Source organism: Mesoplodon mirus, assembly GCF_964341445.2.
Source record: "Mesoplodon mirus genome assembly, chromosome: 15".
NCBI lineage: Eukaryota > Metazoa > Chordata > Mammalia > Artiodactyla > Ziphiidae > Mesoplodon > Mesoplodon mirus.
The window spans coordinates 34,377,847-34,395,981 of NC_138991.1; the positions used below are offsets into that span (position 1 = coordinate 34,377,847).

General features: G+C 55.1%; 3 protein-coding genes across 9 annotated transcripts; 1 reads left to right on the plus strand and 2 right to left on the minus strand.

Moving 5' to 3' along the window:
* Positions 1 to 12,432, plus strand: SRRT (serrate, RNA effector molecule). 5 transcript variants are annotated; one of them, XM_082645458.1, is made up of 20 exons: positions 1 to 288; positions 557 to 695; positions 4,615 to 4,743; positions 5,005 to 5,151; positions 5,408 to 5,596; positions 7,448 to 7,617; positions 7,751 to 7,935; positions 8,122 to 8,220; positions 8,302 to 8,419; positions 8,616 to 8,773; positions 9,114 to 9,175; positions 9,288 to 9,366; positions 9,668 to 9,856; positions 10,201 to 10,374; positions 10,474 to 10,627; positions 10,785 to 10,978; positions 11,174 to 11,330; positions 11,797 to 11,898; positions 12,011 to 12,137; positions 12,239 to 12,432. In XM_082645458.1, exons 2-20 carry the CDS (start codon positions 574 to 576, stop codon positions 12,312 to 12,314), a joined length of 2,631 nt encoding a protein of 876 aa, XP_082501584.1. In that variant the 5' UTR covers positions 1 to 288; positions 557 to 573; the 3' UTR covers positions 12,315 to 12,432. The 5 variants fall into 5 exon arrangements, with proteins under 5 accessions (XP_082501584.1, XP_082501586.1, XP_082501588.1 ...); XM_082645460.1 differs by having other exon boundaries at positions 11,809 to 11,898; XM_082645462.1 differs by having other exon boundaries at positions 10,854 to 10,978.
* Positions 12,433 to 12,461: 29 nt separating this feature from the next.
* Positions 12,462 to 13,186, minus strand: UFSP1 (UFM1 specific peptidase 1). Its single transcript, XM_082645463.1, has one exon. The coding sequence runs from the start codon at positions 13,055 to 13,057 to the stop codon at positions 12,629 to 12,631; it is 429 nt and encodes a 142-aa protein (XP_082501589.1). The 5' UTR covers positions 13,058 to 13,186; the 3' UTR covers positions 12,462 to 12,628.
* Positions 13,187 to 13,866: 680 nt separating this feature from the next.
* On the minus strand, positions 13,867 to 17,927 carry ACHE (acetylcholinesterase (Yt blood group); the record flags this gene model as incomplete). 3 transcript variants are annotated; one of them, XM_082644595.1, is made up of 4 exons in its annotated part: positions 16,780 to 17,902; positions 15,932 to 16,152; positions 14,996 to 15,165; positions 13,867 to 14,098 (listed from the first exon to the last, which is right to left on the minus strand). In XM_082644595.1, the coding sequence occupies exons 1-4, from the start codon at positions 17,842 to 17,844 to the stop codon at positions 13,977 to 13,979; spliced, it is 1,578 nt and encodes a 525-aa protein (XP_082500721.1). In that variant the 5' UTR covers positions 17,845 to 17,902. The 3 variants fall into 3 exon arrangements, with proteins under 3 accessions (XP_082500721.1, XP_082500723.1, XP_082500722.1); XM_082644597.1 differs by having other exon boundaries at positions 15,932 to 16,416; positions 16,780 to 17,901; XM_082644596.1 differs by lacking the exon at positions 13,867 to 14,098 and adding an exon at positions 14,752 to 14,879 and having other exon boundaries at positions 15,932 to 16,416; positions 16,780 to 17,927.
* Between the last annotated feature and the right edge of the window lie 208 nt (positions 17,928 to 18,135).

Sequence of the window (18,135 nt, forward strand, 5' to 3'; positions counted from 1 at the left end):
CCGCCTTTGCCTCTTTGAGTTGGTTCCAGATCAGGCACCGGGGGTTGTAGTGTGTGAGCCGAGGCGCTGTTCTGCGGGTGACGCAGGCGCAGCTCTGGCGGCGCGAGCCGATCGCCCATCCTCTGCTGTCCCACTTTCTTCGCGTCTACCCGGCCCCGTCGCTGAGAGCCCCGTGTCTCCCTCTCACACTCGCAGTCCCCGTCGCGCGCCCGAGGCAAGGGGCGGGCCCAGGTCACCGGGAGAATCTGCTGGCCTGAGCGCGAGAAGAACGGCCGCCACCACTCTCTGGTGGGGGAGGGGAGGGGCCTGGAGAGCCGGGCTGGGGCCGGCAGCTGGGACAGGGGCCTGCGGGTGGGCGGGGAGGTGGGCGTGGAGGCCCCTGGGGGCGAGTGGAGAGTCGGATCCCTACAGCTGCCTGGGCCGAGGGCTTAGGATGGCGGGGACAGCGGAAGGTTGGCCTTTGCGGAGGGAGGCGGGCGTGCTGCTCCAAGGGGGGGGAGTCCTTTGCTCCTGTCGTTATTGTCCAACACCCCGATTATTCCTGTCCGGGCTCCAGGCCCCTCTTTCCGCGCCATGGGTGACAGTGATGACGAGTATGATCGAAGGCGCAGGGACAAGTTTAGACGAGAGCGCAGCGACTATGACCGTTCCCGGGAAAGAGATGAAAGACGTCGAGGGGATGATTGGAATGATCGGTAAGACACTGCTTTTTCTTAATTTCGTACCCCGTCTTATTCTCTTGCATTCAAGTCTCGTTGCATTTCCCTTAAGGTTTTATTAGAACGAACCATATGAAATCGCTCATACTTGACCGTTTCATGTGGTTCAGCCTATTTGCTCTTGGCCAAGGAGCTAGCTGTGGCTTGATTTTTGAAATGTCCAGCAGATCAAAGCAATAGAGGTAAGAGTTTGAGTATGAAAAACCAGTGTTTGTGTGTGTGTTTTATTGTTTGTAAATTATACCCCAAAAATGTTGATTCAAAAAAAGTAGTATTACAGAATTGACTTGACTGGAGAGGTTGTCAGACAAGTACCCTAGAAGGATATGTAAATTTCTTGTAATAGTCTAGCCTAAAAACTGAAAGAGTTCTTTGAATAGTGATGGTTGGGTTAATTGATTAGGTTTGGCTCAGCTAGTGATTAGCTTTTTGGGATGTTCTTGAGTTAATTATAGTTGAAGTGTTTTTGTTAAGAAACAGCTGATAGGGGCTTCCCTGGTGGCGCAGTCGTTGGGAATCCGCCTGCCAATGTAGGGGACATGGGTTCAAGCCCCGGTCCAGGAAGATCCCACATGCCGAGGAGCAACTAAGCCCATGCACCACAACTACTAAGCCTGTGCTCTAGGAGCCGCGAGCCACAACTACTGAGCCCGAGCACCTAGAGCCCGTGTTCCGCAACAAGAAAAGCCACCGTAATGAGAAGCCTGCACAATGCAACTAAAGAAAGCCTACGAGTAGCCACAAAGACCCCAAAATTAAATAAATAAATGTATATAAAAAAAAAAGAAACAGCTGGTATTTAAAGGAACCGTGGAAGACTTTTATCTAAGGGACATCATAAATATCTAATCGGTGAGTTCATGGCGCAGGCTTGATTTGGAAACAGGTTATCAGGAAAAAAGAGTTTGAGGTGGCTTATTGCAATAGCATTTATTCATTCAGTGTTGTTCTGAAAAGTGAGTTCAGTAAATCGTTCAGTCAGTATATCTCTTCACTGTGGAGACTTTATGTGGCACTTTGTTTTGTTTAGTATCTTCTAAGAATGTCAGATGACAACAAAAGGTGTCCTGAAGCTGTCTAAGGTACAGTTATTGCCCTTAAGGAGTTTACAGTCTGGGGTTTGGAGTGTGGGGCAAAATGGCCTTGGGTGTATTTTGCAAATGAGTATATATGAGAGGTCATGATGAAGATGTGAAATGTTGAGGGAACAGATCTGAGGGAGGGGACAAGTGGTGGAGGTGTTGTAGGGGAGAGCGACAGGAAAGGGACACCTAGCAAGGCTTGGAAAGATGAGTGGGGATTCCTCAGACACAGGTGGAGTGTGCACGTTGGAGTTGGGGGCATAATGTTGTGCACAGAAAAAAGCATATGTTCTAGTTTTTTTAGAGTAGTGGTTCTCAAAATTCCTAAGAGGTCTTTGAGCTTACAACTGTTTTTTTTTCTTTTTATTTTATTTATTTTGGGCTGCGTTGGGTCTTTGTTGCTGCGTGCAGGCTTTCTCTAGTTGCGGCGAGCGGGGGCTATTCTTGGTTGTGGTGTGCAGGCTTCTCATTGCGGTGGCTTCTCTTGTTGTGGAGCACGGGCTCTAGGCGTGCGGGCTTCAGTAGTTGTGGCTCACGGGCTCAGTAGTTATGGCTTATGGGCTCTAGAGCACGTGCTCAGTAGTTGTGGCGCACGGGCTTAGTTGCTCCGCAGCATGTGGGATCTTCCCGGACCAGGGCTTGAACCCGTGTCCCCTGCATTGGCAGGTGGGTTCTTAACCACTGCGCCACCAGGGAAGGCCGACTATATGGTTTTCAATACGTGTGATGATAGGAAGTATGCATAAAGCACTTATGCATATGGTATGGTGGTTATCTTGAGGAGCATTTGTGGGATTGAGTTGTGAGCTGAACTAACAGTCCTCATCCTCCCCCCCCCCCCACTTCAGGTTTGTTACCTGAATGAAAGGCTATCAAACAGTGCTTATTCATATCTGGGTATTTGGTAGACATTTTGAAAAAAGCTAAGAGAACTTGTTACTTTAAGGAAAATTGTCAGTTTTTTTGCCAGTGAGGAAGTGGAACTTCCCAGTGTAAACTAAAATTTTGGAAAACTTGTACCTACCAGTGTCAGCTTGACAGCTTCCCATTACTTTAAAGACTTTTCTGGTGAGATAGGGAGTGATACTAACAATTATATTTTGATACTGTGTAATGAGATGTGTGAAGATCTTTTCAAAGAGCAAGGTAGAGTAATGAATTTTAATATAGCAGAGTACAAAATGTTCACTGATTTAGTTTCAGATTCAACATTGCAGCTAGCCTTTAAGAAGCTATCTCTTGCCAAGTTTTGGGTAGTATCAAAAACAAAGAATATCCCCAGCTATCTGAAAAGGTTATTAAAGTGTTCCCTTTTCCAACTACATATCACCGTGAGGCCAGATCTTCTTCATATTTTTCAACCAAACAGCGTATCATAATAGGTTGAATGGAGAAGTATATACTATGAGAATCCAGCTGCCTCTATTAAGCCAGACCTTGAAAAGATTTGTAAATGAAATAATGATGCAACTTTTCTCACTAAAATTTTTTTGTAAAATAGCTATCGTTTATAAAAATATATAAATATGTAGTTTATGTTATTATATAACTTCAAAATTATTAGGTATTTTTTTCTGTTCTAATTATGAATACAGTTAAGTATTGATAGATCTAACCCACATAAGCAAAAGCTCTTCAATCTTCAATAATTTTTAAGAGTGTAAGGGGGTCCCAAGACTGAAAAGTTTGAAAACCACTGGGTTATAGCAGAGGATTTTCTTTTTTCTTTTGTTAAGATGGAGATGGGGTTGGCTGGTAACGGGTAGAGAACCTGGAATGACAGCCAGGAACCAAGGGTTTTTTGTTTCCCCCAAATAAATCTTATTTATTTATTTATTTTTGGCTGCATTGGGTCTTCGTTGCTACATGTGGGCTTCTCTAGTTGTGGCGAGCGGGGGCTACTCTTCATTGCGTTGCACAGGCTTCTCATCGCGGTGGCTTCTCTTGTTGCGGAGCATGGGCTCTAGGCACATGGGCTTCAGTAGTTGTGGCTTGTGGGCTCTAGAACGCAGGCTCAGTAGTTGTGGTGCATGGCCTTAGTTGCTCCGCGGCATGTGGTATCTTCCTGGACCAGGGCTCGAACCCGTGTCCCCTGCATTGGCAGGTGTATTCTTAACCACTGCGCCACCAGGGAAGCCCGGAACCAAGGTTTTGAATAGTATTTTGCACTGGCATTTAAGCAAGGGCATGGCATGATTGGATTTGTGTTTGAGAAAGATCACTTTGACCTTGGAGTGGAGGAAGGGGAGAGACCAGAGGTAGAGAAGACAAACCAAGGCTGCACTTAAAGGAGAAATGGCCAGGACCAGGGCCCATGGACTAGGGCAGAGTTTGTGGGGATGGCACGGAAAAGGACAGCTTTCATAGGATTTGAGGCAGAGGATTAACAAGCCAGTAACAAATTAGTGGTGAGGGTGACGCTTGATAACTGGATACCTGGCGATGATGTTGGTGCAACTGAGAGTGGGAAACAGGATGGCGGAAGCAAGTTTGGGCCCAACATAGTGATAGAAATAATAAGCTCGATTCTGACCTGTTGATTTTGAGGTGACAGTGGCTGTCTAGGAGGGGTTGTTGATGTTGGTCTGAAGCTCAGGAAAAAGGCCAGCCTGGAGGAGTTGGCAGGCCATCAGTTTGTGGGTAATGGCCGAAGTGATGGAAGTAGACAAGAGTTTTTTTCCTCTTAGAGGGAAGTTTTATAATTTCAGGCTTTTAGTCTCGTGTCTCAAATACGATGCGAAGGGCCTGTCCAAGAGTGTGATCTTCGGATATCCAACTGTGTCTTATTTACCGCTACTTGTTCTTATCTCCAGAGAGTGGGACCGTGGCCGGGAGCGCCGCAGTCGGGGTGAATATCGTGACTATGACAGGAATCGGCGAGAGCGCTTCTCTCCTCCCCGACATGAGCTCAGCCCCCCACAGAAGCGCATGAGGCGAGACTGGTGAGATGGCCACGGTTTCTCTGTCTTCTCTCCTCAGCCTCAGTTCTACCTGAGCCTCAGCTGTCTTCCCTCACTTCTGCTGAGAACTTTCTTGGTCATTTCCTTTTCTCAAAGTTCCCATAAACCCATCTTTTTTGGTTCCTCTAAACCCTTGGGTGAGAGACCACATTGCAGGTGTGCCCCTCCCTCAGTCCCATCTGCCTTTGCGCTCAGGAGACATGATGGCCTTCTCTGTCTGACTTTTGTGTCCCCCACCTTCAGGGATGAGCACAGCTCTGACCCATACCACAGTGGCTATGAGATGCCCTATGCTGGGGGGGGTGGGGGCCCAGCTTATGGCCCCCCTCAGCCCTGGGTCCATCCAGACGTCCACATCATGCAGCACCATGTTCTGCCTATCCAGGCCAGGTAAGGACCTGCCGTTCTGGGGTTCTCGGGAGAAGGGAGTCGGTAGGCCTGGGGCGTGGATTGGGGCTGCTGAAGACCACGGCTGGAGCCAGGAGAAGTGGGTCAGGCACACTGGCGTGCCCGTGGGGTGGCCGCAGCTGGCGCCTGGGGTCATGTCCCTGGTGGGCGAAGGAAGGGGGCAGCAGGCTACCTTGGCCCGCCATCCCCCCACCCTCTTCCCCCACAACCAAGACTTCCTGACCGGGCCCCCCCTCAGGCTGGGCAGCATAGCAGAGATCGACTTGGGTGTGCCGCCACCTGTGATGAAGACCTTCAAGGAGTTTCTCCTGTCTTTGGATGACTCTGTGGATGAGACAGAGGCCGTTAAGCGCTATAACGACTACAAGCTGGATTTCCGGAGGCAGCAGATGCAGGATTTCTTCCTGGCTCATAAAGATGAGGAGTGGTGAGTGCCCCTCCTCTCCTGCTGTCTTCTCCCTGGCATGTTTCCCCTGGCCCCGCCAGTGGAGCCTGCAGCCCTGTCCTCTTCCCATTTTCCCCAATCCAGAACTTCCTGGGGGTGGGGGATGGGAAGCGTCACAGCACTGGCTGATGGGTTCTCCTCCTCACTTCCATGTCCGCCACGGCCCCCACGCCATCTCCCTTCCCCACTGTCCTCAGCGAGTGAGACGCCTCCAGGCAGCTGGCCAGAGCCACCTGTTCCCTTGGGGCAGCAGACAGACTGCTTCCCACTCGCTGATACTGGGTCACTGTCATCCCTGATCGCCGGGACCCTGTGTGGCTACGGCATCCTCCCAAAAGCAACGAGTGAATCCAGACAAGAAAAGCAAAGATCTCAGTGTCGTTTGACAGAAAAAGAATTTTAATTTTTTTCCTTTTGTGGATGTTTTAATTTTAATCAACCATCTTTTCCCCCCTTCCTGCTCCTCCTCCTCCTCATCCTCTTTCTGCTCCTCCTCCTTGAAAAGAGCCAGAACTGGGAACTACACCCGCTCATCGACGGAGCTCGGAGCAAACCCACCTCCACCCCCACCATACCCAGCCCATACATGAGCCCCTGGGCTGACGGCGCTGCCCCGGCCAGGCAGACAGGCAGGGCACTGCTGTGCACAATGCAGCGGTTTAGCTGAATGTGATTGCTCAGGCAGCTAGTCAGTCAGGGCCGCCACCGCGGAGTCCCGCGGGGGTGGGGCATCTGGGCCGGGCGCCCCAGCCAGGAGCCAGCCGGTGGCCCACCAGCCAGCATGGGCCCTGGGCGCGGCTAGTTAAATCTTGAGCTCTGTTTGACCAAGCGGCCAAGGTAAAGATCCTGGAGGTGATGCCTGCGGCTTTCCTTTCCTCTCACGCTCACCTCGCGGTTCTGTTCTGTCACTGTCTCCTCTTCCTATTCTGTGTCTTTGTCTCACTCTCTCGTGAACCTTTCATTCTTTCTCCGTCCTTGTTCTTGCTCCTGCCTAACGCTTCTTCCTACTGTTTTTTTTTTTCTCCCTCTAGTCTGTTTGGTCTTTAGTTTTCCTTTTTGTTTTTGACTTCTGGGACTTTCTCTCACTTTCCCCTTTCTTTTTTGCATAATTTTCCTAATTTCTTCTGTCCCTCCCCCCTACTCCTGCCCCCCTGCCCAGGGTCCTAATTTAAGTGTTTTCCTTTTTCATGATCTACCCTAACTCCCCACCCTGTCCTCTCTCGATCCCTGTGGGCAGTACCTGAGGTTATAAGGGCACTTCAGTTTCTCCCTTTGCTCTTTCCCTGTCCCCTCACCATCTGCTTATCTTCCCAAGGGGGGAGAAAGGTATCCTGCCATTTTTGGCTTTTCCTTTCTGGTGATTTCAGGTTTCCCTGTCTTCCACCAAGGGATGGAGGGAGCTGGTGGGAGCAGTCCTTTTAATGACTCTAGTTTGGGGTTGGCAAGGAGAGGGAGGTTCTTTGGGGCCTACTATTTCCTTAGCGTTCCTCTGGGAAGCTTTGGGAAACTACACTTTTTAAAATTTGTGTTTCCCAGATACTCAGGGCAGTCAGTCTGCCTCCAGCCCTGGCTCCCCCTGTAGTCATGCTCTTTCCAGATCCAGAGCTCTTAGTTCCTGGCTCTTCCCTAGATTTTCTCAGAGCATAACCTCTGGTTCCTTTTGGGGGGATTGGGTGGTTCTGGTGCACCCCTCTCCCCATATCTCTGCTTTTATGATCTTTTGTGGGTGTGAGAGGATGGGGGCTTTCCCCTGATTTTCCTGGGCCCCTCCCCATGTCCTGGCTCTGGCCTCCAGTGACCGTTTGGCCTCTTCCCTCCCCACTTCCTTCCCAGGTTTCGGTCTAAGTACCACCCAGATGAGGTGGGGAAGCGTCGGCAGGAGGCCCGGGGGGCCCTGCAAAACCGACTAAGGGTATTCCTGTCCCTCATGGAGAGCGGCTGGTTTGATAATCTTCTGCTGGACATAGACAAAGCTGATGCCATTGTCAAGATGCTGGATGCAGGTGGGTGGATTGGGAGGGGTGGGATTGTCTGGTGACCAAGGTCTTGGTTGAAAATGGAAAGAAAGATGGACAGAAAGCCAGAGGCTGAAGGCCAGGGCCCTTGGATGGTGATCTCTGCTCCCTTTGTTGGTAGCTGTGATTAAGATGGAAGGAGGTACAGAGAATGACCTACGCATCCTGGAGCAGGAGGAGGAGGAGGAACAGGCGGGAAAGCCCGGGGAGCCCAGCAAGAAAGAGGAAGGCAGGGTTGGACCAGGCCTGGGCGATGGAGAACGCAAGGCCAATGAGAAGGATGACAAGAAAGAGGATGGCAAACAGGTCTGAGTGCTGAGGCTTCTGGGTGCTGCCTGTGCGGCCTGGGGAGGAGAATGGAGCTGCTTCGGGGGTTGTGTCTCGGGTGGGGGAGAGGCGAACTTGTGGGCTCAGCTGTGGAGCGTGGGCAGGGCCCTCTGACAAAGGCTGAAGGGGAGACCAACATCCCTGGTGATTTGTCTCTACCTGTAGGCTGAAAACGACAGTTCTAGTGATGACAAAACTAAGAAATCCGAGGGTGATGGGGACAAGGAAGAGAAGAAAGAAGACTCTGAGAAAGAAGCCAAAAAGGTAGGCTCTCCCTTGCACAGGGTCAGTGTTGGGGTTGGGTCCTGGTACCTGACTCACATCCCCTTGCTGTGGCTCTTACAGAGCAGCAAGAAGCGGAACAGGAAGCATAGTGGTGATGACAGCTTTGACGAAGGCAGTGTGTCCGAGTCGGAGTCGGAGTCGGAGAGTGGCCAGGCCGAGGAGGAGAAGGAGGAGGCTGGTAGGTTTTATTTTCTTTGCTTCTAGTCCAGTCTCTTCATACTGACCGGTGTGGCAGGGGGAGGTGAGAGGTTGGTGAAATTGATGGGAGGGTGGCCTTTTGGGAGGGACTGGTGCGGGGAGGTTTGACAGCTTCTCTACCCTCCCCTCCTCAATTGACAATAAATTTTCACCACCTCCCACCACTTCCTGCATAGAGGAAGCACTCAAGGAAAAGGAGAAGCCCAAGGAAGAAGAGAGGGAGAAGCCCAAGGACGCTCCTGGGCTGGAATGTAAACCCCGACCGCTGCATAAGACTTGCTCTCTCTTCATGCGCAACATCGCGCCCAACATCTCCCGGGCTGAGATCATTTCTGTGAGTGGGGAAGAATGGTACTGGGGGCAGGGATGACGCCCAGGCTCCATTCCTTTGGGTGGGGGCGACAGTGAGAAGATAAGCTGGCACTGCTTCTGACCTACATCTCTGTTTCTCTGACGGGGAGGCCCCCTTCCCATGGGCCCACGCCCTTCAAAGAGGCTGGCCCTGGTTGCATGGTTTGCTTTCAAGTGCTGTTATTCTTAAGCCCTTAATTGTTTCTTCCTAGTCCAAGGAAAGATGAAAAGGCAGTTCCCCAGGGTTCTGAGGACATGGGGATTGGAGGAAGAAGTGAATCCTTGAATCACAAAGCGGGGCTTCTGTTTCTTTGCTTTTCCAGCTTTGTAAAAGATATCCCGGCTTTATGCGTGTGGCATTATCGGAGCCCCAGCCCGAGAGGAGGTAAGGAATGGAGGGAGGTGTGACCCTGGATACCTTGAGGAAAAGGTGCAGGGGAAGATTGGTGGCCAACATCACGTCCATCCCAGGGTTATGCTGACATTTTCTTGTTTAGGTTTTTCCGTCGTGGCTGGGTGACCTTTGACCGCAGCGTTAACATTAAAGAGATCTGTTGGAACCTGCAGAATATCCGAGTGAGTCCTGGGCATGGGGCTATTGAGGGAGAGAAGGCGGGGCTCCCCCTGCTCCACACAGTCTCTGATCCCTTCGTTCATGGATGGCTTCATCCATCTGCTCCTTATTTCATCCATTTAGTCTGCTCAAGTGAATTGTACGCAGTCGTCTCTGGGTTTGGCTCTGAGACTGTTCCCGTGAACGAGACACCCCTGGTCCCTGTCCTTAGGGAGCTCAGTCTGATCGCTAGCGCGCTCGGTCGGGCCAGTCTTTGAGTGGCTCTTCTTGGGCAAGTGTTGGTGAGCCTCCTGTCTCCTCCAGCTCCGGGAGTGTGAGCTGAGCCCTGGTGTGAACAGAGACCTGACCCGTCGCGTCCGCAACATCAACGGCATCACCCAGCACAAGCAGATCGTGCGCAACGACATCAAGCTGGCGGCCAAGCTGATCCACACGCTGGACGACAGGACCCAGCTCTGGGCCTCTGAGCCTGGGACGCCTCCTCTGCCGACGGTCAGTGACTCCTCGTGGGACTTGCTGAAAAGCCGCTGGTTCCCCCTCATCTGCTGTGGGCACCTCTGGCCTTACCTGATCTGTAGCATCGACCCCCTTGTACCCACCCCTGTCTTTGCCCCTCTCCTCCTGGGCAGCATCTCCAGCTTCCAACAAAACAGATTGGTATTAGTGATTATTTATCGGCTAGGGCAGAACACGTACACAAATTAAGACAAATAATGAGGCAAATGTAGCAGCCCAGCTGAGCCCTGAACTCCTTTCTGCCCCACATGGGCTTGTCAAATGAGAAGGTTCCTAGGCTACCCTGAGTTTTGTTTGCTCCACCTCTCTCACCCTACCAGAGTTTGCCCTCGCAGAACCCCATCTTGAAGAATATCACTGACTACCTGATTGAGGAAGTGAGTGCTGAGGAGGAGGAGCTGCTGGGGAGCAGTGGGGGTGCCCCTCCTGAGGAGCCTCCTAAGGAAGGGAACCCAGCAGAGATCAACGTGGAGCGGGATGAGAAGCTGATCAAGGTGCCAGTGGGTGCAGAGTGTGTGGGGCGTGGGAGAGCCTGGCTCCGGGCAGTAAAGGGGCAAATGTATGGGGAACTCTCAGCTTCTCATTTCTCTTAGGTTTTGGACAAACTCCTCCTTTATTTGCGCATCGTGCATTCCCTGGATTATTATAACACGTGCGAGTACCCCAATGAGGATGAGATGCCCAACCGCTGTGGCATCATCCATGTTCGGGGGCCCATGCCGCCCAACCGCATCAGTCATGGAGAAGGTGAGCTCCCAGCTTTCCTACTCCTGGTTTTCCTCTCTCCCAGCTGCCTCTGGCCTTAGTTCTGCTCTGGTAGCAATGCTCTGCCACACTCTCCTCTAATCCCCACCTCCGGGCTCCCTTCTCCAACCTGGTCTCCCCGTCTGTTCCCAAACCACAGTGCTAGAATGGCAGAAGACATTTGAGGAGAAGCTGACTCCGCTGCTGAGTGTGCGGGAATCTCTTTCAGAGGAAGAGGCCCAGAAGATGGGTCGCAAAGACCCTGAGCAGGAAGTGGAAAAGTTTGTGACCTCCAACACCCAGGAACTGGGCAAGGATAAGTGGCTGTGCCCTCTCAGTGGCAAGAAATTCAAGGTCTGGGATGTTAGACATTTGTGTGTTAGGACTGTGGGAGGCGAGGGTTCAGCCGGGAAGCCTCCTCAGAGCCTGGGGAGGAACTGCTCATTGAGACGAGACGGAGGGGAGGTGGAGTGTCCTTGCAGTTGGGTCTGGGGAGCTAGGGAACCCTCATTGCTGACTCAGTTCTCACCCCCTCCTCTGTTCACCCAGGGCCCTGAGTTTGTACGCAAACATATTTTCAACAAGCATGCAGAGAAAATTGAGGAAGTAAAGAAGGAGGTAGCATTTTTTAACAACTTTCTCACTGATGCCAAGCGACCAGCTCTGCCTGAGATCAAGCCAGCTCAGCCACCTGGCCCTGCCCAGAGTAAGATACGATCCATGAGGGTCTGCCCCATTCCCTCTCCCTTGACTGGTTTTATTTATTTATTTATTTATGGCTGCGTTGGGTCTTCGTTGCTGTGCGCGGGCTTTCTCTAGTTGCGGCGAGCGGGGGCTACTCTTTGTTGTGGAGCATGGGCTCTAGGCACGCGGGCTTCAGTAGTTGTGGCTTGCGAGCTCTACAGAGTGCAGGCTCAGTAGTTATGGCGCACGGGCTTAGCTGCTCCGCGGCATGTGGGATCTTCCAGGACCAGGGCTCGAACCCGTGTCCCCTGCATTGGCAGGCGGATTCTTAACCACTGCACTACCACGGAAGCCCCTCCCGGTTCTCTTTAACTTGTTGTATCCTGAGAAGTTTCTACCCCACTCTCAGGCCATATTACTAAAAAGCCAGCTGTCCATCTCCCGCCACTGCCCCCCCCCCGCAGTAATTCATGTCCCTGTCCGTATTGTACTCCCCCCAGGTCTGACCCCAGGACTCCCCTACCCACACCAGACTCCCCAGGGCCTGATGCCCTATGGTCAGCCCCGGCCCCCCATCTTGGGCTATGGAGGTAAGTGTAAGAGGGAGTTGAAAGGACCTGGACTGGGGCTGGGAGAAAGAAAACTTAGCTAGGATGTAGTTGAGGTCACAGTTTTTCAACTCAACACTGATCTTTTTCATAGCTGGTGCTGTTCGTCCTGCAGTCCCCACAGGAGGGCCTCCATACCCCCATGCTCCCTATGGTGCTGGCCGAGGGAACTATGATGCCTTCCGAGGCCAGGGAGGTTATCCTGGGAAACCCCGAAACAGGTGAGACTGGGCTAAGATGTCTAAGTTTTCTTGGCCCTCTTCAAACTTCCTATCAGGAACCCTCAAATCTCACCCCATCTTACCTCTTTCTTATCTCACAGGATGGTCCGTGGAGACCCACGGGCCATTGTGGAATACCGTGACCTGGATGCTCCAGATGATGTGGATTTCTTTTGAGTCATATACGTTTCCTCACTCCTGGTATCACCTATACTTGTGACTGCCTTGTCCCATCCAGCTCTGAGAAGTTTTTGTACGTTCAGCCCTACTGCCAATAAAAGCACTTGCGTGGTGACTCCTGGCTTAACGTATATATGTAATATACTTCCCCAGATGCTCCCAAAAATTAGCTGGGGCCATGGTTGGCTGGGCCTTGCCACTTTATTGACACCAAAGATCCCAGGCTCTGCTGGGGCTTCCTGGGAGTCTGACATCAGGCAGCCTCTGCCTTTGAGATGGGTTAGATCAACGGGTATGGCGCTAGAGAAGCCTCAGTCCAGGGTGGGCAGCTGCTTTTTCGAGTTACAGCTGGTCAAGCACAGGTTGTAGAAGGAGTTGGGGTCAAAGGCTGTGCTCACCTCTCGCCAGCCCACCCACCCAGCAGCCTGTAGTTCACTGGAGTTTTTCGGGGCACCCCAGCAGTGAGGGTCCAATACCAGGACGTAGGCTTCCGTGCCTGGCCCCAGGCACACTCCCAGCAAGGCCTTTGACCGGGCATCCGCATCCCCTCCAACCATTACAGGTCCCCCGCCCCCTGCGAAGTGGGAATAAAGCCTCTCCAGTTCCCCCTGAAGCCCTGCTCCACGGGGCACGTGACATAGGCGCCCTTGTGGACCCCCGAAGTGGTCAAGGCAGAGGCTGGCCTCTACACAGCCGATCCAGCTCCGAGAGCCCCGGAACCCGGGGGGCTTGTCGCCCATGTCCTCCAGGGCCGCCTGCACTGCAGCCAGTTCGGGTACGCCCGCCGGCCGGCCCTCTGGCCACGAGCACAGCGTTTGCAGAGTGCGGTAGCCGCAGCCCCAGCCCCGGTCGTCCACGCCGTCGCAGCCGTAATGATAGTAAATGTAATGGCCCGAGAGGAGGGCCAGGCGAGCGCGGCTGCCGCCGCGGCCGGGCGGAGCCAGGCCCAGATGGACGTCCTTCAGCGGCTCCAGGGCGGGGGGCGGGAGCGGCGGTCGCCGGGCCGGGCAGATCCGTCCTCCAGGCGGCGCGGAGCGAACTCCAGGGAGAACTCTGGGCTCTAGCGCTTCCTCTCGGCCCCGAGTCTTGGGCTAACTGCGGGCAGGACCGGCGTACAGGCCCTGGAGTCGCTGTCGCCTGGCCCCAGGTTTAAGCGCGTGGCGCTCCCCGCGGCAACCAGCACCAAGCCGCTGCGCGGGGCTCCCACAATGCACCGCCGCGTCCGCGCCGCCGTCCTCACTGCGCAGGCGTGAGCCCCACCTCGCGGGGCGGAATGTACTTGCCGCAGCGGCGGGGGCGTGGCGCGGGCGCCCATCACCCCGCCTCTCAGATCCGCTCTTCCCGCCGGCTTTAGCACCCATCCCTCCATTCACTCAATCCCAGTGGTTGAAGCATTCTGCCCGGACCCTGGCTCCCCAGGCGCGCACACTCCTGTGGCTGTAACAGTTTATTGGCAGCCCAGAGGGGCGAAGGCACCGCGGGGGAGGGGGCTCGGCCCGAGGCATGCAGAGGGCGGGGAGCCCCAGGGGAAAGTCGGGGGTGGGTGGGCAGGGTCTAGGGATCCTCTGTGTTATATCCCAGCCCTTAAATAAATAGTATATACAGCTGAGGTGCCGGGCGGAGCGGGCAGGGCAGCGGGACGAGGGGGTCCCTCCTGGGTCACAGGTCTGAGCAGCGATCCTGCTTGCTGTAATGGTCAAACTGGTTCTTCCAGTGCACCATGTAGGAGCTCCAGCGGTGGAACTCAGCCTTCCACTGGCGCTCAGCCTCGTCCAGCGTGTCTGCGGCCAGGGTGCCCGGCAAGTGGGTGGGGGGGAGGACATGGGGAAGGACGGGAACGGACATGGAGGGGGGCGTGAGTTCAGGGAGGACACACGGAGAATACAGGATACCACGTTGGGTGGTGGAAAGAGGATCAGGAGAACATGCGACAGACAGAAGACCAGGGGAAGGACGAGGGTAGAGGCGGGGCCAGAGAAGGATGGCGGGAAGGAGGAGGGAGGGGGAGAAAATGACCGGAAGACAGGGGGACAGAAGGGATCAGAGGAGGAGGATCCGTGGGTTGGTGGGGAAAAGAGAAGAGACAGAAATGGTTGGCGGTTATAGCCCCACTGGAGGGTGCTATCTAGCCCTAGGGCCTCCCTCTCACCCCAACACCAAGCTCAGGCTCCAAATAATAATTTTATAAAAAAAGAAAATTGGCTTTTTCATTTCCATTTAAACAATAAAGGCGTGTGGATCCCTGAGATGGGTCGTAGGTGTCCTCCCCCCACCCCACCCCACCCCCCTGCCCCCAGCCCTGTCCAGTTTGAGTTTCTCGGTTTGAGGAGGGAGGGGCCGCTGGGTCGGAGATCCCTGAGTGGGGCCCTTCCCCACAGTTCGACCACTCATTAGAGGAGGGGCCCCCTGAGGCCGGAGGGGGAAGAGGCCGTGGTCACAGCCGCAGGAGCCGGGAGAGGAGGAGGAAGAGGAGGAGGAGGAGGGACAGGGGGAGGCCGGGCCTGGGCCTCGGGGCAGCCTCCCCGTGGGCGGGGCCTGAGCAGGTGCAGGGGGCCTCCGAGGCTGGGGGGAGAAGAGAGGGGTTACACCCGGCCGGCTCCCAGTTCCCCCTCTCTCTCTCTCCGCGCCCCTTTTCTCCCCCGCCTCCTCCCAGCCCCTGTCCGCTGGCCCCTGCGTACCGGTGGCGCTGAGCAATTTGGGTAGGAAGCGGTTCCAGAAGGCGCAGGCCTGGGCGCGCAGCCCCCGCCGCACCTCTAGCGGCCGCAGGTTCAGGCTCACGTACTGCTGCGCTCCCGCCGTGTATGGTGGCCACTGCGGGGCTTTGGGGTCCCGGGGGTCATTGGGGTCCCTGCGGAAGGAAAGGGAAAGCTTAGCCCCTGGGGGCTGGGGAATGGAGATGGAGAGTAGGAGGAGGCAGGCTGCTTCCTGACCCATGCCGTTCCCTCTTAGGCTCCAGGGAGAGCCCCGTCTCCTCCCTCCCACCTTCTCCTTCATCCTTTCTCTTTTCCAATATGCTGCATCCTCCGGAGTCTTCCCCTTCCTCCTGCCCTCCTTCTGTTGTTCCTCTTTTTTTTCCCCTCAATTTTTCTGCTCCATCTTTGTTTCTCCCATTTAAAAAATTGCTATGATTTACTGAGCCCTTACTATATACTCAGGCCCAGTCCTATCTCTACAAACATCATGTTTACTTCTGCGGACACCCATGTGATGGGATATTTATGGTCCCCTTCTTCAGACAGGTAAACTGTGTGCATGCATTCGTGTGTGTCACAGCTAAAAAATATCATCACTGGTCCAATTGATCCAGCTCTACAGTCCACACTCCTAACTGCTCTGGTAACTCCTTTGTCTGTCTCTCCTTGTCTGTCTCTTCTCTTTGCCTCCCTTAGCTCTGTCCTTGTCTCATCAGGATCTGCCACCTTGCCTTCCTCCCTCCTTCCCTTCTCTTGGGGTCTCCTTTGTCATTCTCTCTCTCCCCCTTTGTCTCCTTTCCTTTGTGAACTCGAGGCCCCCCCTGCCCTTTCTGCTTGTCTCCCTCCCTGTCTGTTCACCCCCCCACCCCCCGCCTTGCCTCCCTGGATCCTGGAGGCCCTCCTCCCCTCAGCCCCGCTAACCCTGTGCGGGCGAAGTTGGCCCAGTATCTCATCAGTCGTTGGGCAAAGGTTCTCTCCTCGACAGTGTAGTTTAGCGAGGGTTCCAGGGGGAGCCCGAAGATAAACTCGATCTCGTAGCCGTGGGGCACCCCCATCCAGAGGGGCCAGGAGAGCGTGGATGCACGGTGTTCAAAGATGTAGGCATAGACTCGAGCGCCTTGGGCAGCCAGTCGCCCAGCCAGCTGGGCTACGGGGCACACGACGTTGTGGTCGCCCACCACATCACTCATGGCCTCCCTCAGGCGCGCCGGGTCCTCAGGGTGCAGCCAGTCTGTGTAATGCAGGACCACAGCCTCGGCAGCCAGGTCACTTGCCTGGGGGACCCCGACCCGCACCCCGGCCAGGAACTGGGCCCGGCTGATGAGAGACTCGTTGTCTTTGCTGAAGCCTGGGGCCCCGTAAACCAGAAAATAGGAGCCCTCATCCTTCACCACACCCACCAGCACCTGAGGGGACAGGATGGAGGGATGGGGGGGGAGGGGAAGCACAGACAGACAGGCAGACAGAAACAGATGGACAAAGAGCCAGAGAGATGAACAGTTATAGACCCAGAACCAGGGAGGAAGAGAGTTCGAGATTGGGGAAGGGAAAGAGAGAAAGAGAAAATATACCCACATTTCCTTTCCTCTCTGTCCCACTGACCACCCTGGGATTGAGCCCTCAGGGAAGAGGAGCAGGCCATGGGGCCCAGAAGCCTGGGCCTTTGGGAGTGGGTTTTGAGGAGCCCTCATGCCTGGGTCCCCACGGGGAGGGGCAGGTGAAGAACAGGCCTAGAGGAAGCAGCTCCACCCCCTCCAGCCACTAGTCACCTGCAGGCCATGGAAGTCTCCAGCATTGATGAGGGCTTCGGGCGTGTCACTGAGGAAGTCTCCATCCACCACAGGCACGAAGGAGAAGCGGAAGACGCTTTCCTGAGGCAGCACATGCCACTCGTGGTCCACCAGATCCTGAGACGGCCGCGTCCGCAGGCAGGCCACCAGGTCTGTGTCATTGCCACCAGCCCCACCAGGCGGACAGCCCACGAGGCGGGCCAGCAGCGTGGCCCTGCGGCGGGCCTCTCCCACACCCACTGTGGCCCAGGGCCCGTTGGGTGCCCCGCTCTGCAGCACGGCCCTGTGGAACAGGCCCCGGCTGGGTGGGGACAGCAGGTGCATGCCCACGGAGGCGGCACCTGCGCTTTCCCCAAACAGAGTCACTGACGTTGGATCCCCCCCGAAGGCTGCTACGTTCTCCTGCACCCACTGCAGTGCCAGCCTCTGATCCAGTAGACCCACATTGCCTGGGGCCTCCCGGCTCCCCGGCAGGGCCAAGAAGCCAAAGGCTCCCACCCGGTAGTTCATGGACACCAGCACAGTCCCCTCGGCCTGGGCCAGGAAGCGACCATCATACACGTCTAGGGAGGAGGCCCCGCTGTAGAAGCCCCCCCCGTAGATCCAGACGAGGACAGGGGTGGGGGACACAGGCCGGGGGTACGGTGTCCACACATTGAGGTAGAGGCAGTCCTCGCTCAGCTCACGGTTGGGGTTCCACATCTCGGTGCCCTCAAAGCCGGGGTACAAGGTGTCTACATATTGGTAGCAGACTCTTTGGAAGGCTGTGGCATTCAGCACCCCTGGCCAGGGCCGCTTGGGCTCTGGTGGCAGAAAGCGACGGGGGCCCACAGGTGGCTCCGCGAAGGGGATGCCCAGAAAAGCAGAGACAGGGCCCCCAGGGGCCATTAGGCGGAGGCCCCGTAGCCGGCCCCCACGCACAGTCACCAGCAGCTCTGGGTCCTCTGGGCCCTCAGCCTCTGCCCCTCCTCCCAGGAGGAAGAGGAGGAGAAGGAGTGGGGAAGCCAGGGAGGGCGTGTGCAGGGGACACCGCGGGGGCCTCATGGCTGCCAGGCGTCTGCTGGGAGAAAGAAAGGCAGAGGGTGAAGGCTCAAAGCTGCCAGGAGGGAGGAGATGATTAGGTAACACTCTTGCCCAGGGGTTATCACTGAGCTGCAGAGGAGGTGGGGCAGGTTGGCAGAAAGGAGAGAAATGGAGGGAGGGAGGGAGACAGGCAGAGACAAGGACATAGACAGGGAGAAGCAAGAGGGGACGGAGATCAGGCACACACACATACACCCAGACGGACAAATGCAGGGAACAGAGACACACTTGCCAAGCAATACCCTCCCCTGC